The 23817-nt window shown below is 40.7% G+C and overlaps 1 protein-coding gene across 3 annotated transcripts in view; it reads left to right on the forward strand.

Annotated features, from left to right (window-relative positions):
- The window catches only part of KIDINS220 (kinase D interacting substrate 220), a 159668-nt gene that overhangs the window by 112765 nt on the left and 23086 nt on the right, over nt 1-23817 (forward strand). The window contains exons 23-26 of one of the 3 annotated variants that reach the window (XM_084622063.1): nt 11050-11228; nt 12747-12973; nt 19954-20064; nt 21049-21105. In XM_084622063.1, coding sequence (XP_084478189.1) covers nt 11050-11228; nt 12747-12973; nt 19954-20064; nt 21049-21105 — 574 coding nt within the window. The remainder of the gene's footprint in view (nt 1-11049; nt 11229-12746; nt 12974-19953; nt 20065-21048; nt 21106-23817) is intronic. The other 2 variants (XM_084622064.1, XM_084622065.1) reach the window with 2 other exon arrangements.

Genomic DNA, 23817 nt, shown 5'->3' on the forward strand with positions numbered 1-23817 from the left:
ATCCAACTTCAGATTACCCTCTTAGCAGTGCATCTTCTGAGGTAAATTAGCTGTCTGCCAAACAGTCTCAAAAAGCATTTTCACAAGGATCATGAGTGGGAGCTCCTTTCTTTGGTGGTGCTGTATATTTTCCAGCATTGGGGATTCCCGTTCTAGGACCTTGTTGCAACCCAAGGAAGGAGGACGTTCCTAACCCTATTGTTCTCAAGCTGTCCTGGGGTACAATTCCAGAGGGGCTGGTATAGTGAGTGGACACGTTGGTGAATATCATTCCTCTATTACTTCACATCCTTAGAATGATCAGGCAGGACAAGGTAACAGTAATCCTGATAGCATTCTGGTGGTCAAGACAGTTCTGATTCACTGCTGTCCTACAGATGACATCTCGCCCAGACATATGCTTACAAATCTTTCCAGACCTACAGTCTCACAGTGAAGGCAGGGCCAACCATCCCAACCCAGCATCTATCCATCTTGTGGCCTGGGTTTTGGATGGACAATGAATGTCATAGAATCATAGAATATCAGGGTTGGAAGGTGTCAAGGTTCCTCCCCCACTCTGAACTCTAGGGTACAGATGTGGGGACCTGCATGAAAAACCTCCTAAGCTTATCTTTACCAGCTTAGGTCAAAACTTCCCCAAGGTACAAAATATTACACCCGTTATCCTTGGAATGGCCGCTACCACCACCAAACAATTACTGGTTACTGGGGAAGAGCTGTTTGGACACGTCTGTCCCCCCAAAATACTTCCCAAAACCTTGCACCCCACTTCCTGGACAAGGTTTGGTAAAAAGCCTCACCAATTTGCCTAGGTGACTACAGACCCAGACCCTTGGATCTTAAGAACAATGAACAATCCTCCCAACACTTGCACCCCCCCTTTCCTGGGAAATGTTGGATAAAAAGCCTCACCAATTTGCATAGGTGACCACAGACCCAAACCCTTGGATCTAAGAACAATGAAAAAGCAGTCAGTTTTTTACAAGAAGACTTTTAATAAAAAATAGAAGTAAATAGAAATAAAGAAATCCCCCCTGTAAAATCAGGATGGTATATATCTTACAGGGTAATTAGATTCAAAAACATAGAGAACCCCTCTAGGCAAAACCTTAAGTTACAAAAAAGATACAGACAGAAATAGTTATTCTATTCAGCACAATTCTTTTCTCAGCCATTTAAATAAATCATAATCTAACACATACCTAGCTAGATTACTTACTAAAAGTTCTAAGACTCCATTCCTGTTCTGTCCCCGGCCAAGACTACAGACAGACACACAAACCCTTTGTTTCTCTCCCTCCTCCCAGCTTTTGAAAGTATCTTGTCTCCTCATTGGTCATTTTGGTCAGGTGCCAGCGAGGTTACCTTTAGCTTCTTAACCCTTTACAGGTGAGAGGAGCTTTCCCCTGGCCAGGAGGGATTTCAAAGGGGTTTACCCTTCCCTTTATATTTATGACAGAAGGGACCCCTGAAGGTCATCTAGTCCAACCCCCTGCTTGAAGCAGGACCAATTCCCAGTTAAATCATCCCAGCCAGGGCTTTGTCAAGCCTGACCTTAAAAACCTCTAAGGAAGGAGATTCTACCACCTCCCTAGGTAACGCATTCCAGTGTTTCACCACCCTCTTAGTGAAAAAGTTTTTCCTAATATCCAATCTAAACCTCCCCCACTGCAATTTGAGACCATTACTCCTCGTTCTGTCATCTGCTACCATTGAGAACAGTCTAGAGCCATCCTCTTTGGAACCCCCTTTCAGGTAGTTGAAAGCAGCTATCAAATCCCCCCTCATTCTTCTCTTCTGCAGGCTAAACAATCCCAGCTCCCTCAGCCTCTCCTCATAAGTCATGTGTTCTAGACCCCTAATCATTTTTGTTGCCCTTCGCTGGACTCTCTCCAATTTATCCACATCCTTCTTGTAGTGTGGGGCCCAAAACTGGACACAGTACTCCAGATGAGGCCTCACCAATGTCGAATAGAGGGGAACGATCACGTCCCTCGATCTGCTCGCTATGCCCCTACTTATACATCCCAAAATGCCATTGGCCTTCTTGGCAACAAGGGCACACTGCTGACTCATATCCAGCTTCTCGTCCACTGTCACCCCTAGGTCCTTTTCCGCAGAACTGCTGCCTAGCCATTCGGCCCCTAGTCTGTAGCGGTGCATTGGATTCTTCCGTCCTAAGTGCAGGACCCTGCACTTACCCTTATTGAACCTCATCAGATTTCTTTTGGCCCAATCCTCCAATTTGTCTAGGTCCTTCTGTATCCTATCCCTCCCCTCCAGCGTATCTACCACTCCTCCCAGTTTAGTATCATCCGCAAATTTGCTGAGAGTGCAATCCACACCATCCTCCAGATCATTTATGAAGATATTGAACAAAACCGGCCCCAGGACCGACCCTTGGGGCACTCCACTTGATACCGGCTGCCAACTAGACATGGAGCCATTGATCACTACCCGTTGAGCCCGACAATCTAGCCAGCTTTTTACCCACCTTATAGTGCATTCATCCAGCCCATACTTCCTTAACTTGCTGACAAGAATACTGTGGGACACCGTGTCAAAAGCTTTGCTAAAGTCAAGAAACAATACATCCACTGCTTTCCCTTCATCCACAGAACCAGTAATCTCATCATAGAAGGCAATTAGATTAGTCAGGCATGACCTTCCCTTGGTGAATCCATGCTGGCTGTTCCTGATCACTTTCCTCTCATGCAAGTGCTTCAGGATTGATTCTTTGAGGACCTGCTCCATGATTTTTCCAGGGACTGAGGTGAGACTGACTGGCCTGTAGTTCCCTGGATCCTCCTCCTTCCCTTTTTTAAAGATTGGCACTACATTAGCCTTTTTCCAGTCATCCGGGACTTCCCCCGTTCGCCACGAGTTTTCAAAGATAATGGCCAATGGCTCTGCAATCACAGCCGCCAATTCCTTCAGCACTCTTGGATGCAACTCGTCCGGCCCCATGGACTTGTGCACGTTCAGCTTTTCTAAATAGTCCCTAACCACCTCTATCTCCACAGAGGGCTGGCCATCTCTTCCCCATTTTGTGATGCCCAGCGCAGCAGTCTGGGAGCTGACCTAGAGAGCCTTTGGGAAGAGAGACTGTTTCCCCTTTCATCATCTTGGCGATGGAGACAAATAAATCTGTAACTTTCAAAAGGGCTTTGTCCTGTGCAAAGAGAAGGCGCGAACCCTGTGTACATATCGGGTGCACCTTCTGAATTTCACCTGAACCAAACTGTTCCCTTGTCCCATCTTTTATTCAAAGCCTCATGATAACAGGGAGGACAGGAAGCTGATGTCGAGAGATCATGTTCCGAAGAGGTCCAATCCAGCCTTAATAATAGCAGGAAATTATGCCACCAAGTACAAACAATTCTTTTTTTGCTGTCAGGAGCGTCACTTACCTCCTGAGGAGTCTGGGATCCCTCTTACCCTAAAAAACTTTCTCCTTGAAAACAGTGAACTTATCCATCAGTTCACTGTGTGTACATTTAGCAGCTATTAATGCCTTTGATGATTCATTTTTCATCCATCTCACAACCTTGACACTTCTAAAAGGCTTTATCAGGATATTCCTTCCTGTATTAAAACCTGTTGGCACTTATGAACCTGCCATTCAAGCTGTTGGCCTTTTGCTCCCTCCTATGCCCATCTGTAAAAGTTGCCTTCCTACGAGCTGTCACTGCTTTTAGGAGAGTGGTTGAGCTCAGGTCCTTTAAGGTGGCCCTCCCTACATGGTGTTTCATAGGGATAAAATATGCTTCAGATTGCACCCCAAGTTCGTCACACAAGCACCTTCTGAATTTCACCTGAACCAAACTGTTCCCTTGTTCCATCTTTTGTTCAAAACCTCATGATAACAGGGAGGACAGGAAGCTGTACACCCGAGATGTACACAGGGTTCTCGCCTTCTCTTTGCACAGGACAAAGGCCTTTTGAAAGTTGCAGATTTATTTGTCTCCATCGCCAAGATGATGAAAGGGGAAACAGTCTCTCTTCCCAAAGGCTCTCTAAATGGATTTCCAGCTGCGTCCTCCTTTGTTATGAACTTAGGACATCCCCTCCTCCTCAGACTGTCAGAGCTCATTCAGCCAGAGTGCAAGCTGCCTTAGTGGCTGCTCTATCAGGAATTTGCCTCTCAGAGATCCATAGGGCAGGAGCTTGGGGTTCCAGTCACACTTTTACTAAGCATATGCCCTGGTTCAAGCTTCTGTCAAGAATGCTTCCTTTGGTTCAGCGATCCTGTGATGTGTGGTGCAGAAGGCTTCCTTGTACCCTCCACCTCAATGAGCACTGCTTGGGAGTCACCCAAAGGGAAAACCCCTAGAGACCAGCACTCAAAGAAAAAAGGAAGGTTACTTATCTTACTCTAACTGGAGTTCTTTGAGAAGCATGGTTTCTGTAGGTATTCATGACCTACCCTCTTTCTCCTCTGTTCAGTTCCTCGCTTGATTCACAGTACAGTAGGAACTGTAGAAGTGGTTGGTCTGTGCCACCCCTTATACACTTGGTTCAGAGCACAAGGAGTGTAGGGCACAGGTGTGGACCAATAGACACTGCTGTCTCAGGAATATGGAGCATGTGCACACCCACAGTGAATACCCTTAGGGACCACACTTCTCAAAGAACTTCAGTTACTATAAAGTAACCTTCCTTTTTTTGACTGTCCATTTCTAAACACTAGATGCTTTTAAAAATGGTTTATTTATAGTAGCCACCAAAAAAAAATACATTAAGAAAAAGCTAATAAAATCAAGACACCACAGTTAAGGCTGACATCCTGTTGGCTTACTGTGTCATCTCGTTACTTCTACTCCTTCTAATAGAGCCCTTAAAGAAAATAACTGCGGCCCAAATAGTAACTTTCTGCTGTGAAACATGTGGGAAGGTGAAACAAGATTCAGAAATGCCAAGATTCACATCCTGGCATTTCTGATGCATGCTGCCTTTTGGAAATGGGCAGGGAATATGGCGTGCAGACATAGAGAAGGCAAGCTTTCAACCTGCTGATATTAAACTCTCGTTTTCTTGCCTCTCTGCTGAGGAGCAAAGAGCAATGTAGACCCCTAAAAAATTGCCCTGTTGTGTTTAGATTTTGCAAGCCCAGCTTTTTATGGAAATGCAGATTTTTTTAAAAATCCACTATTGGAACTCTGATATTGTTTAAATGTACATTTTGTTAGTAAATCCTTTTGCTCTCATCAAATCATTAAAAAAACATCTAATTAGCTAATTCAGCTGACTGCTTAGTTTACTGCTAGTATTAATAAGCATACATTATACTATTTTTCTCTCATTTTTTATTGTTTTTCAGATATGTAATTGTTAATAGGATTGCACACACCCTCATCTCATGTTCCGTGTTACTGATTTCCATTTTTAGCTAGAGAAGTCAAGTGAAATTGACTTTTGTGGCTAGCTATTTTTCCTTTATTTGCACAGTCTATTGTGCTGTTTTGATCTGTTGTGCTTTGATTCCATTTTAGGTATCTCATGTAGCGTTATAAACCCTAAGCAACCAAAGCAATCACCGAAAACTTATAATCATTTTTTTCTGATATAGACAAACTAATGCCGCGTCAAACTTGCCCAACCTTACCACATCTGTTAAACATATTGCTGTATTTAAAAGGTCACTCCTGTAAATCCTGTCCCCTTCGCAAATTATCTTCTGAAACAGCTCACTTATACTCAGAACTCTGTTATCTTAGATGTTCTTGAGATCATGTGTTTTTCTGGTCCCAAATATAGTGTGTGTAAATACATGGGGGTTTTTTTTTTTTTGCTCATATACCAGGATTCTTTTGATTGACTTCCCAAGTTGTGCACTAGTTGCACTGTAGCTTACTGTCAAACGTTAGGTTTTTGGACTGTGTAGAATTTACAGCAAGCACTATTAAGGTCAGAGGGAGAAATCCTACCACAATTAAAGTCAGTGGAAATTTTGCCATTGACTTTAATAGAACCAGGATTTCACCCTGAGTTTTGCTACTAAGTAGTGATTATGGACTGTGATATTTCCTATTCTATGTATAGAACAATACTGCAGTTACTGCAGATATTCTGAGCCGAAAATGCTGGGGTTTAATAGCGCTCACTGTAACTGAATTTTCCCAAAACAGTTTTAAACGTAGTAGGATCATCCTGTATCATGCCCCACAATCCGTTGGGAATTGGCTTGTGCTGTTCAGCTCTGCTCTCTTGTATTGCAATTTGGTAGAAAATCCCTGAACAAACATTGCTTCATTTTGATCATAAAGTGCTTCCTGGCTTTTCTTCTAGAACTACTTGCTAGGTCCCCATAATTGTGAACACGAACAACTGTAGGTCAGGGATGCTCCCTCACTTGAGGCATTGGAGTGAATGTTCTATGTATTGTATTGACCATCACATGTTTTTTCTTTCTTTTGAAGAAAGCTACTGGAAGTCCTAGGAACTCCAGTTGTTCCTACATGTTTTTTTGAGAGGAAGGGGAAGTGTTAAGGGGCTGTATTTTCTACAGCATCCACTTGCTTCTCTAAATAGTGTTCATCTTGGCCTCATCATGCACTATGTGTTTTGCATTTTTGCTTGGCCTCCCTCTATTACTGCGATTACCCCATTCAGTATCCTTTATTCTGAAAAGCATCATGTACACCTGTGGCACTGTAGTAATAATTACTACTACCAGATTAAGTTTTTTTTTTAAATGATCAGCATATTTAATATTCACCAGTCATGTAATTCAGATCACTATCTCCTGAGCCATTCAGAACCATTTAGTCAATGTGTTTAGAACCCATAATCAAAATAAATGTTTGTAGGATTCTTGTGAGACTTCCTTTTAGCTGTCATAAATTTTAGGCCCTTTTTTTTTTTTTTTTTTTAAGGCCAGCCACTAAAGGGTAAGATGATCACAAACTAAAAAAACACTGGAGCAAATCTAACAGAGTCTCCTGATAGAGGACAGGGAGACATTCACAGCAGTAATTACTGTACATCACATGTTTATAATAGATATAGGGAACATACGATATAATTTCTAAATATGAAAAACAGCTACTTTGTACTTTCAGCAACTGTTTAAGATAACATTTGAAAAATATTAAATTGCCCAGCTGACTGTCAATTTAAGGCAGAAGTGCCAAAACTTTTCCTGTTGCGCCCCCCCAGCTCCCTTACCAGGAATGGAATCTGTACTCGCCCTCCATCCATTACTGCACAGTTGGCTCAGCAGAGGAGCTTGGGCTGAAGGAACGCTGGAGGCTGAACTGGGGATGGGGAGGCGGAGCTGGCCTGGGGGAGGAGATGGAATGAGAGCAGAGCTGGGGTGGAGTGGGGCTGGAGCTGGGATGGTGGCAGAGCAGGGCTAGGTGTCCCTCCCTCCCTCCCTGCCCCCCATGGGAGTTGGCTTGGGCCTGGACACGAGCCCTCTGGAACATTTCTACGTGCCCTTCCCTCCCCCCCACCCCCCCAGTTTGGGTGCCACTGATTTAAGGGCTGGAACTGTTGGGTTTTAGCTATAGATCACTTTTAAATGAGGAAAGAGCCAAAAATAATCTAACACTCCTGAAATATTTCTTCAGATAGCTTTAAAATCAGTAATTTGTTAATTTTAGAAAAAACAACATTTAACCTCATAAAAAATGGCATATAATGAGAAAAACCAAATAAATCCTTACATTTCTATTATTATATTATACTGGCACTACAGAGTGCTTGCTATATTAGGGTCTGTTCCTCAGAGGACCTCAGTATCCACAATTCCCACTGATTTCAGTGAGAGTATCAGGGTGATCAGCATCTCTTAGTAAGAAGTTGTAAGCCATTGAAACAGTTAATATTTTCTTTAACTCTTTGATGCCTTTGATTGTAAAAAAATTATTTGCTTTCTGAGAAAATCCAACTGCTAAACAAGAATAATGTAGGCTTGGTCATAATGTGTGGATTTTGAATCTATTCACTTATATTTTAAGTATAAGTCACTTTTAAAGTGCTTTGTATGCTAACCTTTTTAATTTTTTATCTGAGAAATACAGGCACATATGATTTTTGTGGCCCTTTGCCAAAAGATTCTCATTTACATAAATATCCCTTTCAACAGAATAGTTTAATGTATTGAGTTCAGAAGGTTAGAAGAGAGACTTCAATCTTAGCCCAGCAGTGGGCTATTGGCTTCTGAACAGTAGCATTGTTCATCATATTCAGAACACTGTTCTCATTCAGGCTTAAGCAGAGCTGGTATTAAAATTCATCTAATTTATTTCATGTGACTCGTCAGCTGTGTTTTTTATTTAAATCTCTATCGCCTTTTCTTTGGGCATTTTTGTTTTGTAATTTTAAAAAGTATTGAAATGGATAGGCCACTTTTTAACTATTTAATCTGACCATTTTATGGTTTGTCAGTTGTCACAATATGTTAAAATGTCCGATCAATTTATTATGATTTTTGTGCTTCTTTAAGAGGCCACTTCTGTTCTATGTTTCTGAATATATTTGATTACCTGCATCTAACCAGTCTTTTAAATTCAGTTTTAGTGGAATTTGCATGTAAGATTCAATAGAAGCTTGGTGCATTGAGGAACTTAAATAATTTTTATTTTATTTGAGAGTTTATACTTTATATTTGTTGTCAGATGCCTCTGCAGAGATTAAAGCATGAGCGTATACCCTAGCTTTATTTTGATACTGCCTCCGACCTTCTAATTTTTTCCTCCTTTTCTAGCACACAGTCTCTGTAGCTAACAGTCACCTCAACCATGATTTTTTTTTTCTTGAACCTGATTGAGAAGTGAGTGGTTGTACCTGGCTTGTCCAGTGAAATTTCCAATCTCCAATATTGTAGCTCAGTTCATTGATTCTACATCACTCCTAAAAATTTAACACTGATTTATCTACTGAGGTCATGATCTTGCAGAGATGTACATACATGCTGAACTTTTTACTTATTTATTCAGGAAGTTTTAACAAGTTAACAAATCCCTACCATTGTTACAAGAGTTAACTTTTATATAGAGACGTTATATAGGAATACAGTCATCAGATCTTTCTGTTTAACAGGATTTTACCATATTACTTAGTGAGCATTATTACCACAGTTATAATATGTCTAAGGGGACTCAGCCCTCTGTGGGGTGGTGGAGCACCTCGCTACACCCTCTCTGCTGGGTTGAGGAATACTCAGTCTATGGCCCAGACCTTCAGGAAGGGACTGAGCAAATAGTTCAATATAAGCCCAGGCCCTGAATCAGGGCAGGGCCAGCAAATAAGCAGAAGCTCAGGCCCTCTGGCAGGGCCTGAGCAAATAGTTTAACAGCAAACCCCAGGTTCCTGGCTTTGAGCGACCAGGGAGGGGGGAAGACTGACACCCGCGAGGTGGGTGGTAGGGGGGATGCAGGCCCACCCACTCCACTGCATCCCAGCCTGGGGCTTGGCTGCAGCAGAATACCCGTTGCTGTGTCAGTGGGGATCCTGGCCGCAACACACTGACGTTGGCAGTGCTGCAGCCAGACTAGGGTCAGCTGCCCCTGGGCTACTTCCGGACTCCCCCTCATAGGGTACCTGGGTCAGGGTGGTGTCCTCGGAGGGTTCCAGCACCATGGCTTCCTCCAGGTGGCTGGCAAGGGGTAGGCTTGGCAGCTCCTCTGGGTAGGTGGCGACAGGTAAGCTTGGTGGCTCCTCCGTGCACTGGTTGGCATTAGGCATTGGCTGGTCCAGCCAGTCCTCAGGTTGGCCGCGGATTGCCGGAGTCTCCCAAGCTGGAGCCAGGTCACAGGCATCTGGCCTCTCCAGCAGCTGCAGCCCAAGCGAGCTCTGGGGTTGGGCTTTTATACTTCCTGTCCTGCGCCTTGACCTCTGGGGGGCAGGTGCAGGATCCCCTGGCTCCACCCACTTTGTTGTCCAGGGAGGTTCTTCCCTCTGTGGGCTGGTGGGGCACCACACTGCCTCACTACAATGTCATTTCTAGAAATGTTATTAAATTGAGTGAAATACATGCTGAATTTTATGCACAGTGAGTGGTTCTGCTGAAGTCAATAGAATTCTCACAGTTAAGCAGCAAAACTAAAGTGCTTCGTGTAAAGTTAAGCACCTGAGTAAGGCTTTGCAGGATTGGGGCCTTAATATAAATATTAACATTTTAGAAGCTTTATTATACTCATTTTAAGTATTTTTAAAAATTTATTATGTCCATTGCAGTTCGCTGCAAAAATAAATAGTATGTTGTATTGAAATGCGTTTTAAATTTTTGCTGTTCTTATTATGCATGTATATATTCCAATATTAGTGGTGTTATTATGGTTAAGATTCTGGCAGCATTTCTGTAATAAACCCTTTTCAAGTATAATCAGCTGTAAAAGTTGCCTGTGGAATAAAACTTTGGTACAAGATTCTAAAATGAATCATAAAAATAAAAGATATCTTTCAGCTAATGATATAACCTGAAACTCATTGGACATAGTTAAAGTGACTTGGTAAGAAATTTAAAAATACTTTAAGTTAAATATTAAATATTTTTCCTTCAGACATATGCCAGTGTATGTGTAATACAAGAGACTATTAGTATGTTGTTGGGCAGAGCCACCAGTTAGCTAGCAGTGTCATGCATAGTTGGTATAGACTATTGAGACTGTGCTGGTTTTTTAGAGACAGTGTGTATTAAGGATGGAGAGAGAACCCTTAATCATAAAACTTCTCAGTTGGTTACCAAGATTAGAATGGATATTTAAGCTTAATGCTTCCAGATAATTTCCTCATCCTATTTTAGGTATTATAACATTATCCATATGTAGGTTGTTGCATTCTAAATGTAGTGCTTGTCATGTCACAGTGGAGAACTATCTGAAACACTGGATTTTTCTTAAAAAGTAATGCCAAGTCAAACTATCTGCAGAAAATGCAGACATACTCTAACTTCTGCATGTCAATTCTGTGCCCCAAAGGATTTGGTGTCATGGATGTGATAGTATGTACTGGGGCAACATTTGAAATGGAAATATTACTTTTTTGATAAATTTGGCTTATTTGAAGTTTACCTAACTGTCTGATGTTTATTTTTTTTAGAATTTCAAAGAATATTCCTACAACTAAAGATGTTGAACCGCTGCTTGAAATTGATGGGGACATACGGAATTTTGAAGTATTTTTATCTTCACGGACACCAGTTCTTATAGCACGTGATGTAAAAACCTTTTTGCCATGTACTGTAAACTTAGATCCAAAGCTACGAGAAATCATTGCAGGTGAGTATGTTTTCAGATAAAATGAAAATGGAAAATTGTATTATAATTTTCTTCATTATAGATGTTGTTACTGCTTGTAACACTCACTACCTCTGAGTTAGGTTTGTAGCATTTGTGTCCAGAGGGATTATTAGCTCATCTAGTCTGATGGTCATACGCCATTAGATTTCACCCAGTGATCTCAGCATTGAGACTAATAACTTGTGTTTGACTAAAGCATGTATTCCATAAAGTCATCAAAATCTTGATTTGATGATATCAGGAGGTGGAGAATCCACCACTTCACTTAGTATCTTGTTCCAGTGATTAATCACTCTCAGTGTTTAAAAATGCGTGCCTTATTTCCAGTTTGAATTTGCTTCAGCTTCCAGCCATTGGTTCTTGAGTTATGCCTTTCTCCACTAGGTTAAAGAGCCCTTTAGTACCCAGGATTTTTTTCCTCATGAAAATACTTGTACACAAATCAAGTCACCATACAAGCTAAACAGACTGAGTTCTTTAAGGGTATGTCTACACTGCAATTAGACACCCATAGCTGGCCCATATCAGCTGACTCAGGCTTGGGCTAAAGGTCTGTTTAATTGTGGTGAAGACATTCTGGCTCAGGATCTACCAATGTGATATTTGCCATCATGTGCCAGCAATGCCCCTCTGCCATGTACATTGGTCAAACTGGACAGTCTCTACATAAAAGAATAAATGGACACAATCAGATGTCAAGAATTATAACATTCATAAACCAGTCAGAGAACACTTCAGTCTCTCTGGTCACTCGATTACAGACCTAAAGGTCGCAATATTACAACAAAAAGACTTCAAAAACAGACTCCAACGAGAGACTGCTGAATTGGAATTAATTTGCAAACTGGATATAATTAACTTAGGCTTGAATAGAGACTGGGAGTGGATGTGTCATTACACAAAGTAAAACTATTTCCCCATGTTTATTCCCCCCCCCCCCCCCCGTTCCTCAGACATTCCTGTTAACTGCTGGAAATGGCCCACCATGATTATCACTACAAAAGGTCCCCTCTCCCCTCCCCCCCCCTCCTGCTGGTAATAGCTCATCTTAAGTGATCCCTCTCCTTACAGTGTGTATGATAACACCCATTTTTTCATGTTCTGTGTGTATATAAATCTCCTCACTGTATTTTCCACTGAATGCATCCGATGAAGTGAGCTGTAGCTCACGAAAGCTTATGCTCCAATAAATTGGTTAGTCTGTAAGGTGCCACTAGTACTCCTTTTCTTTTTGCGAATACAGACTAACACAGCTGATACTCTGAAACCTGTTTATTATCCTCTTATTCTGATGTTTTCTTGATTGGCTTGCCCATTTCTTCAGCTGGTTTCTCATACATGACAATCGAAAGCCTTTGGAACTACCCTAAGTCCACTTTTTTTTGTTGTTGCATACTTAACTCCAGTGAATTGACAAATAATGAAAGGAACTTAAAACTCAGCACTTCATTGAGTCCATCTCCTTTACTCATCTTGTATACATATTTAATGTTTCAGATGTTCGTGCTGCAAGAGATCTAATGAATATTGGAGGATTACCATATCCCACAGTGCCCTTACCTGAGGCAACACCCAGAGCATCATCAGTGTTCAGTCAGCCTTCATCAGTCTGCTCTTCATCCACCTCCTTCAATGGGCCTTTCAATGGTGGAGTTGTGTCGCCACAACCTCATAGCAGCTACTACAGTGGCATGACAGGACCTCAGCATCCATTCTATAATCGAGTAAGTAACCAATTAACTATTAAATCACACTTAGCATGATTTAATCTCATAATATTGCAGCTAGTCCTGTAAATGCTTAAAGGAAAAGAAAACAGATAAGCCCCCACCACCTAAAAAAACCACCCAATAAAAACAGACAGGAGAAAATTGCAGGAAAAAATGGTAAAACTTGCAGGGATGGTCACCCATCTACTGCAATCTAATGGAAAAGCATATGGAAAATTGAAACAAAAGGGCAAACTGTAGGGAAAATGTCTTTTTAGTTAGAGACACTATTAAATAGTGGGACACAGCAGGAATTTTTTTGGTGGGTGTGTCAGGGTGAGGTTTTTTTTCAATACACAATTACTAGTACAGTTAATTTACTCAGGTGCTGTCTCAGTATGGCACTGACAAATTGGCCTGAAATCAGAAGATGAAATTCAATAGAGACAAGTGCAAATTACTTCTCACCTAGGAAGAAAAAATCAAATGCAAAGCTACAAAATGGGGGAATAACTGGCTAGGCAGTAGTTCTGCTGAAAAGGGTCACAAATTGAATATGAGTCAACATATTCTGGGGAATATTAACAGGAGTGTCATATGCACTGTTGAGGCCCCAGCTGAAGTATTGTGTCCAGTTCTGGATACCACCCTCTGAGAAAGATGTGGCCAAATTAGAAAAAGTCCAGAGGAGAGCAACAAAAATGATAAAAGGTTTAGGAAACATGACCTGCGAGGAAAGGTTAAAAACCTGGGCTTGTTTAGTTTTCAGAAAAGAGGACTGCGGGGGGGGAGGGGGGAGGGACACTTGATAACAGTCTTCAAATATAAGTGCTGTTATAAAGAGGACGGCGATCAGTTGTTCTCCATGTCCACTGAAGGTGTAGAACAAGAAGTAGTCAGCTTCCCAATCACTGGAGATTTTTAAGAACAGGTTAGACAAACACTGATCAATTATGCTCTAGGTTTACTTGGTCCTGCCTCAGTGCAGGGACTGGACTAGATGACCTTTGGAGGTCCCTTCCATGATTCTACAATAAACAGGCACATGGAAACAGAAAGTAAAGTTGTACATACTGATTTCTTCATAGCCACATAAAGCCACAGACAAGCTGCCTCTTCACATAAATGTGAAGGAACTCAGGGCAATGCGTTTGGCAAGCGAGGTGTTCCTCCCACAGCTTGCGAGCAAGACGGTGCAAGTGTTGGCGGAAAATACAGCAGTGATGTTCTGTGTCAACAAGCAAGGAGGGCCCTGTTCCAAGATCCTTTGTCAGGAAGCCCTTGGGCTATGGAACTCCTGCATGACTCATTCCATCCACATAGAGGCCATGCACCTCCCAGGGGAACGGAACATGCTAACAGATCGCCACAGCAGGTCCTTCTCCTCTCACCGTCTTTCCACGCAGAGGTAATCAGTACCATCTTCCAGAAGTGGGGGACTCCCCAGGAAGATTTGTTCACCACAGCACAGAACAAGGAGTGTCACCTCTTTTGCTCGAGGCTCGGCTGGGACAGGACAGGGGCGCTGTAATCAATGCCTTCCTCCATCCATGGTCGGGCAGCCTGCTGTATGCTTTTCCAGCAATCTCTCTGGTTCACAAGGTGCTCCTGATCGCTCCAGCATGGGCTCGCCAGCATTGGTTCAGCATGCTCCTAGACGTAGCAGTCACAGCCCCGTGGATTCTCCCTCTCAGACCAGACTTAATCTCGCAGGATCAAGGGAGGCTTCTCCATTCAAGCTTCAGTCCTACACCTGACAGCATGGCTTCTGCATGGCTGAATCCAGAGGAGAGGGAGTGCTCTGACCAGGTGCAGCAAGTCTTGCTAGGTAGTAGAGCACAGGGAGGTTGCCATGGTAGTAGCTCTCCGGTAAGTAGTAGAAAGCCATCTACCAGGGCTGTGCTGTGCTCCAGGCTGTGCAGCTTACCAAAGTACACTTCTAGTCCCCCAGTTCCCTACCTACAAGCTGGACTCCAGGTCTGGTTCTCTGCTCATCTTCATTGAAGAGTGCAGAGAGCATGCACTGTGATCCAATTAACTCCCTCTTCTAGGGAAAGGTGGAGAGCAAGAGGTACCTCTAGACAGGTCTCAGCAAGTCAGGAAAACAGTAAACATAATGTCAGAACTCAGGCGGCAGCAGGATGGCAAATTCCAGGGCCAGAAAGAAAAATTCCATGGGCGTGGAATCGTGCAGCCTACTGGGCCTGTATTGAGATGGTTGGGAGAAGACCCCCATCACATCTCTGATGTGTGGTTGTCTGCAAACTTGGGAAGCCAAAGTTCCTCTGGTTCCCCTCAGTATATATTTATGGTCATCTCCAGTTTTCAATGTTATCCCTGCGACCATAAGGGCTAGAAATGTCCTATTTTTTAAATGAAAGCTGAGACTGTGGAGCGAGAGTCTACAATGGAGAGCTAATTCCACAGTTGTGGAATCAGGGAATAACTGAGCACAGTTTATACCCAGGCAGTAAAAAGCATAATTTCAAGCAGTAAAATCCCCCAAAGGGGGATAGGAAATGGTGGGTCATGGAATAATTTTTGACCAATTTACAGGTTGCAGATCAAAAAGAATCAAAAATAGTGATTGACCCAGCCTCTATTTGATTCGGAGGACCTGCTATAGAGGGAGGGGGATAGGGCCTTTCTGCCCAAGATGATCATTCGTCATATGACACACTCAAGTTCTCCCCATAGTTTGACGTGGCTAGAAGATTTTTTGAGAGGGAATAATCATTTATATTACATAATTCAAGAAGTAACATGTGAAACTCTGAAATAAAATTCCTTCTCTTCCAGGAATAGATTGCTATATAGAACCTGTAGCACATGGTAAATAGACTTCATTCAAGGGACTTTATGATATATTTCTGTAATAATTAGGAGGTTTAAGGCCTAGATTGATACTTAGCCTTAAATCATTTTAAGAAGGGGAAAATTAAAATGTTGTTTCTGGGAGCAATTTTCCACTATTGTAACAGGAAGACTATTGTTCTCGGGACCTCATGCGTATTGTAAAATATTCAAGTCAAAGAGAGTAGCTCACAGTGAGGAAACTAGCATTTTCAGTTTGGATTGCTGTCTTCTGTCTAGCATCAATAACAAAGGATTAAAGGTTGTAGCAGTATATGATAGGTACTGTCACACATTGGAAGTGTCCTCCCTCGCTGGTAAACGTGAGAGAGAATCCAAAGATGAGTTCACCTTGCCACTAGGACAACGGAGTTATTTGAGTATTTCATAAACTACCCAGAGTCATAGCTTTTCCCAGCTAGATAGTTGAAATATATTGTCTTTAGACATTAGTTCTTTAGTTTTCATTTCATTTCATTTACAGCTTCCTTGGAACGTGTACAAAGCACACCAGTTTCTTAGTCCTTAGGTGAGCTTTGTGGAAATTTTCCAGCATTTTGGTTTTGATGAGCTTCTGCAGAACTGTAGGCCTGATTCCATCGGTAATTTGCCTGGTTTTCTGCCAGTTCACCTGACTGGCTGCTGGGGAGCCCACACTTCCACAGTCCATGGCTCTGGGGCAGCTCAACCATGCAGACTGTCTGAGCAAGAACCCCATTGCTTCCAAGGTACATGGCTCTGAGCAGGTGTAGAGTCAAGTCCCTGGATGCTGTGCTGGGAATCTGGAAGGCTTGTTGGGTACGATGACTTTAACAGAGGCTCTCAGGGTTAGGCTTCTGGCTCCACAGCAGGGACCGTGGCAGCTTTGGGGGGCCTGAGAACCTCCACTGGAGCCAAGGCTCTCAAGGTTTCTGGGATCCCTGCTCTGTTGTGGAGGACTTCCCTGACTCTCCAGTGGGACTCCCTGGGCTGTCCCCAAAATCAGGAAAAAGAAAAGGAGTACTTGTGGCATCTGAGAGACTAACAAATTTATTTGAGCATAAGCTTTCGTGAGCTACAGCTCACTTCATCGGATGCAACAAAGTCAAGGGGGCATGAGGAGTCTCTGGGAGTCAGGGCAACCAGCTGCTTCACTTCATTTAGGAAAAATTGAACCAAAACAGTTTTGATTTTTCCAGAAGGAGAATATTCCAGAATTTCCTTCCCATGAGAAATTTCTAAACTACTGGTTTTGAATTTGAACTATCATAGAATCATAGAATAACAGAGTTGGAAGGGACCTCTGGAGGCCATCTAGTCCAACCCCCTGCCCAGAGCAGGACCAATCCCAACTAAATCATCCCAGCCAGGGCTTTGTCAAGCCAGACCTTAAAAACTTCTAAGGAAGGGGATTCCACCACCTCCCTAGGTAACGCATTCCAGTGTTTCACCACCCTCCTAGTGAAAAAGTTTTTCCTAATATCCAACCTAAACCTCCCGCACTGCAACTTGAGACCATTACTCCTTGTCCTGTCATCTGCTATCACTGAGAACAGTCTAGATCCATCCTCTTTGGATCCACCTTTCAGGTAGTTAAAAGCAGCTATCAAATCCCCCCTCATTCTTCTCTTCTGTAGACTAAACAGTCCCAGTTCCCTCAGCTTCTCCTCATAAGTCATGTGTTCCAGAACCCTAATTATTTTTGTTGCCCTTTGCTGGACTCTCTCCAATTTCTCCACATCCTTCTTGTAGTGTGGGGCCCAAAACTGGACACAGTACTCCAGATGAGGCCTCACCAATGTCAAATAGAGGGAAACAATCACATCACTCGATCTGCTGGCAGTGCCCCTACTTATACATCCCAAAATGCCATTGGCCTTCTTGGCAACAAGGGCACACTGTTGACTTATATCCAGCTTCTCGTCCACTGTCACCCCTAGGTCCTTCTCTGCAGAACTGCTGCCTAGCCATTCGGTCCCTAGTCAGTAGCGGTGCATTGGATTCTTCCGTCCTAAGTGCAGGACTCTGCACTTGTCCTTGTTGAACCTCATCAGATTTCTTTTGGCCCAATCCTCCAATCTGTCTAGGTCCCTCTGTATCCTATCCCTACCCTCCAGCGTATCTACCACTCCTCCCAGTTTAGTGTCATCCGCAAACTTGCTGAGGGTGCAATCCACACCATCCTCCAGATCATTTATGAAGATACTGAACAAAACCGGCCCCAGGACTGACCCTTGGGGCACTCTACTTTGATACCGGCTGCCAACTAGACATGGAGCCATTGATCACTACCGGTTGAGCTTGACAATCTAGCCAACTTTCTACCCACCTTGTAGTGCATTCATCCAGCCCATACTTCTTTAACTTGCTGACAAGAATACTGTGGGAGACTGTGTCAAAAGCTTTGCTAAAGTCGAGGAATAACACGTCCACAGCTTTCCCTTCATCCACAGAACCAGTTATCTCATCATAGAAGGCAATTAGGTTAGTCAGGCATGACTTTCCCTTGGTGAATCCATGCTGACTGTTCCTGATCACTTTCCTCTCATCTAAGTGCTTCAGAATTGATTCCTTGAGGACATGCTCCATGATTAGTCATGTGTTCCAGTCCCCTAATCATTTTTGTTGCCCTCTGATGGACGCTTTCCAGTTTTTCCACATCCTTCCTGTAGTCTGGGGCCTCAAACTGGACACAGTACTCCAGATATGGCCTTGGTTCCTGGAAACTAAAGGTAGATTATTTTTGATCTCTTTATTTTATTTAAACACATGAGTCTTATATTGCCTGGCTCTATAAGAAAACTGAGAAGGAAAGAACTGAAAAAAATAATTTTAAAAGCACACTGTAGCACTTTTATAAAAATATTAAAAATTGGGATCAGACAATACATTAAATGTGTAAACTTCAAAATTACAAATGTATTTACAGGTCAAAATAAATATGTTGCAATGTTTGAAAAGCAGTTTCTACCTATCTTATCTGCATCATGAATTGCAGGATTCCCTATTTTGCACGTCTACAGTTGCTGTATTTGCATAACACACTGATGGATAACAATCCAATCATATTTGGGGTGCTGGTCTAGGTGGTATTGTTGTCTGACATTCACAGATCAAATACAGAATCCTAAATTTGGTCATGGTATGTAAACTCCTGAGTTCTAATTCTGACTCAGACACTGGCATGCTTTATATGTTTTGCAGGTTACTTAACATTTGTCTCCTTAAATCCCATCTTTTTTAAAAAAAAAAAAAAAAAAAAAAAGAGAGGGAGAGAGATACTTGCCTGCTCCACAAGAGTGATTAGAGTCAATTAGTATTTTTTATCTACCTTATATTTTTCAAAGCAAGAAACATTTAACAATCATTCTAATAAAAACTTTGTTTTATTGTAATTAAAATTTACATTATGATTTAAAATATTTTTGTATTAAGAATTTACATTTTGTATACTTGTAGTTTTATAGTGTATCATAATGTGCTGTAAAAATGCAAAAATCTAAAAATTGAACATGATTGTATTAAAATACTCTAAAAATAAAAGAAATTAAAAAACTGGTAGCTTTAATGTCTGGTCTCTTATTTATTCAAACAAAAAAAAAATTGGATGCAACAAGCATCCTATAATCAAAACTTCCACTGTTATGTGCCATGCGCTCCATTTTCTATGTAGTTCTATAGATATCCAAGTAGGATGAATATTATGAAGTTTTGCAAACTGTAGTGAGCTCTTGTTCAGTGTAATTGTAAGTTAAAGAGCTTTGTGATGGTGAAATTAATAGCAATAAAAAAAACCCCTTCATCCTTCTTTGTCCACTCCTCCTGACCCCTCCCCCCCAGACATTGCGATGGGACTTTCAAAAGTGTTCAGCATTCACCTTCAACTGTTCCCCGTGAAGTCAATGCTAAAACTCTTATTGGCATCAGTGGGTGCAGAGAGGTCAGTACTGAACAACTTTGAAAAGCTAACCCTAGAGCTTTTGAATAAGTAAAAGATAAAGCTTTTAGTATTTGCAATTTCTAACTTTATTAAATTTAGCATTCTTAAGAAGAAGTTGTATTTTGTTGAAATAGCTTTTCTTTTGATTATTATTACATTTTGATTTGTGTAATGTTGTCCTTTCTTTTTTTTTTTTGTTTTTGTTACATGTTTCTTTCCATAGCCATTCTTTGCCCCATATCTTTACATGCCAAGGTACTATCCTGGCAATTCTCATCACATCTCACGTCCATCATTAAAAACGGGTTTGTCCAGAGATCAGAACAATGGCCTAGTAAGTATTTTGAAGGAAAATTAAAATACTAACCTAAAAAATAAGAATACTGAGTAATACAACAGTAAGGTTGTTAACTGCAATATAGTAATACACTATATTTTTATAAATAGTTTTAAGAAATTAAGATATTGCTAACATGAAATTTAAAATGTATTTTGTTTTTACTTTTAGTAAATACCATATATAGAGTGGAAATTAATTCTAACATCCAAAAACCAAGATTAGAATAGTTTTTACTGACACATGGGATTGGCAGGATGACTTTTTAGTGAAAACACCCATTTCCTGCTACTGTAAATAACATATGTGACTTAGTAGTATGACATAAACATCTGTACTTGTAAATTTATATCTCACTTTGTAAAATATTGTAAAACACTTTTATATAGAGAATATATATTTGTATAATATATAACGAAAGACTAGGATAAAATATAGTTGCATCCTATTGTTTTGCATAGAATGTGGGATATCAAAAGGCCAAAATAAAATTATTGTTAAGTAAAAGGATTGCTTATTTTAAATTGTTTTAATTCAAACTAAAACAAAATACATTTTATGTTCAGTATACGTCAGTTTTAGTTTTACGTTAAAAGTACATGTGGTTCAAATCTTACATTTACATTTCAAAAGCAAAAATAAGTTCTATGCTTTTTTCTAGGTGCATATAGAAATAAAAATAAAATCCCTTTTTAAAGATTTTCATATTTTACTGAAATAGATTGGTGTTCAAAAGAGAATTTAGAACTGAAGAAGCTTAAGAAAACAAAAGCCTCATTTGACAATCACTTTAATACTAGAATATTGATGCCTTTTGGCATAGCTTTAAAATATTTTAAAATCTTTTTTAATCACTTCAGTAAAACAAATGTTTCTGTTTAATGATGTATTATTCTTAGACTTATTTCCATTCATTGTTTACTTCATATTTTTTGAGCCCTTAATCATTTTACCCAAACCATAATATTTTGTTGTTGTTAGGATATTATCAAGGAGGATGCCGATGAGGGGCTTTCTTCACCCACAGCCCCCTCAATGGTAAATGAGTAGTCATGTGGTGTGGAAATTTAGCATCTCATTGCTTTGTCAGCAGTAATGAGTCTGCATTGATTTTAACTGCAGTTCACTAACACTACATCAGTGGCTTGGTGGGCAAATAGAGTAGTTGAACACTAATAAATGTAGTTTGTGAATGAATTCAAGAGCTAATATTTACTTATAAGACCTACTGTATTATTTTCCTTTTAGTCTTCCCTGACCTTCTCAGTAGCTATGAAGTACAGAGTCTTCAGCTAAAAGTACTGTGTTTTCCATCTTCACCAGCAGTTCCCTGATGGTTAAAAGGAGTGGGGAATAGCAGTTGGCCATTCATTACTTAGTTTTTAGAACCGAATGGCTGGTTAACTTTATTCTTCTATCCTCTTCTCTTTTGTTCCCATATCCCACATAAAGCTGCTGCAGTTATTACAGCATAAAGCAACTTTATATAAAAATAACAAAAATCTGCTATATATTATAATCATATTCATGAGCTAGCATATTAAGGTCTACCTTTACTCATGCGTAAGTTAATGTTAGAATTTTGTGTTCCACAACTTTCGTCTTTATTTCATTATAAATATCTATAGAAAGATATCTTCCTTTATATGTAGCTGTTTTAACCCTTAATTGTGGAAGTCAATAGAAAACCATTCTGGCCATCAAGCTCTGGTGACTGCCAACACAAAAAGGTTAACATAGTTTTAACCATTATCTTAATTACTTTATCCTGTTATCTGCAACAGCCTAAATGTGTGACTTGAGGTATTTTTTGTCTTTCACTGATGCAGGAAAAGGTTTGCATAAAATGTCTTTTTTTTTTTTAATTACACAACAATGGGAAAAACAAGAATTCCAGCATAATTATGGCAACAAAGACCAAGCCTGCATTAAAATAATATTAATTAAGGATTTTATAGGCACAGAGTGTTTCTCATTCTTTAACTAATGCTGCTGAACCTACATATAGCAGCATTCAAGATCATATATTGTTCTGAAACCCTGTAATATTTTGATCAAAATGTAAAGTTAATGGGGCAGTTAAAACCCTGATTCTGAATTTTGTAGTGTTTGTGAATTATTTTGTTTTAATACCTGATTGTCTTCTCCTCTGCTCTCTGTGAAGGAGGCTGGAAGGGCTCTGGTATGCTTCCCTACCATCCCATATCCTCTGAAAGCCCTTTCACAAGTAGGCTCTGTCAGTCAGGATGGCTTAGCGATCCCTAAACCTCTGGGGAGTCCCTGTGCAATGTAATACTGACTTTGCTGGCTTTCTGGTTAAATTTCTGTGGAAGACAGAGACAATATTACTCAATGTGTTTGTTCTCCATTGATTTAACCATGATGGAAAAAATGAACTGTTTTCATGCTTCCATTGAGAGTATAAGATGAATTCTTCAGAGTTATTACAGGCTCAATAGAGGTGTTTGAGACACTTGAGTTATCCACAAATGATGGATATAATAGACTGTAATAATTCTGTCCAAGTATTTAGGGAGTCCTTAATCCATGCATCTTAGCCACTATATATGATTATAGCTTTTACTTGTTCTTTAATGCATGGATCCATGCATGCAAAATAATTCAGTGTACTAAAAATCCTTTAGTTTGGTGATCTAATACGAGCACCACATGTAGGATTAAAGCTCAGTCTTGATTCCTGAGTTTTGCAGGGGCTAGAAGGGTTGATTTATTTAGCCCTGAGTAGAGGAGAGAAGCTCCCTTGACTTGCTTTTTAGTAAGCTTCTTTGGCCAATGCAAGGAGCTGGTATCTCTGGAAAACCCATTTTTTTTAATATGGGTCAAAATTTCCGTGAATTGGTAGAGCTGTGTGGAGAAGGTCTTGTCCCAGTGCAGGGGACTGGAGCTAATGGCTTCTCAAGGTCCCTTCCAGCCCTACATTTCTGTGATTCTATGGTTGCACAATACCTCTTCATGCTTTGTGGCTCCTGCTATTGATGTCAATATGTCAATAAAGTTAACCAGTTTTATAACCCAAGATCCTAAAATCTTAGAGCCTGATTCTGATCTTTCCTACATACGTGTAAATCTGAAGTAACTTCTTGGAAAGTAGTGGACTGATGTGGGTGTAAAACTCGTGTGATTATAATTACGTTTAGTCTTTTTTGTGCATTATGTTGTGCAGAGTACATTGTAGGCACTGTGTGAGTGCGCACGCATGTGTATATATATTTCAAACTTGTATTTTGTGTTCCAGCCCTATCTAGTCCATAATTTTCATGGGTTTCTGGAATAGTGGATAAAGAATACTGTTAAAATTCCCTACACGGTTAATGCTGGTTCTCTTCAGTAAATTAACTGATTTGGGGCCTGATCGTGTGCCATTGAAACGGAATGGAAACTTTGCCATTAACTTCAGTAAGTGCAGCATTCGGCCTACAGGGCATTATAATACTGACCCTTGCTGTACTTTTGTCTTGGAGTCTCCAAAGTATCTTCTTCACAACGAACTTAGTATTCTTTAGTCTGTTCCAAAATCCAAGTAAACAGGTAAGCAGTTTGTTGTGCCAGTAGAGTATAGTGTGGTAGTTTTAATGAAACAGTATTCGCTTTTGTTTTCCAGTAGCACCCATGATTTTCTGGGCACTTTATTCAGACAGCAAAGAAGGCATGATCTCTGCCCAGTCTAAAGAGTTTGTTACCAGATTGCAATATGAACAAGATCTATGTTATCTACCAACATATATCATG

Source organism: Lepidochelys olivacea (assembly GCF_965140295.1).
Source record: "Lepidochelys olivacea isolate rLepOli2 genome assembly, chromosome: 3".
NCBI lineage: Eukaryota > Metazoa > Chordata > Testudines > Cheloniidae > Lepidochelys > Lepidochelys olivacea.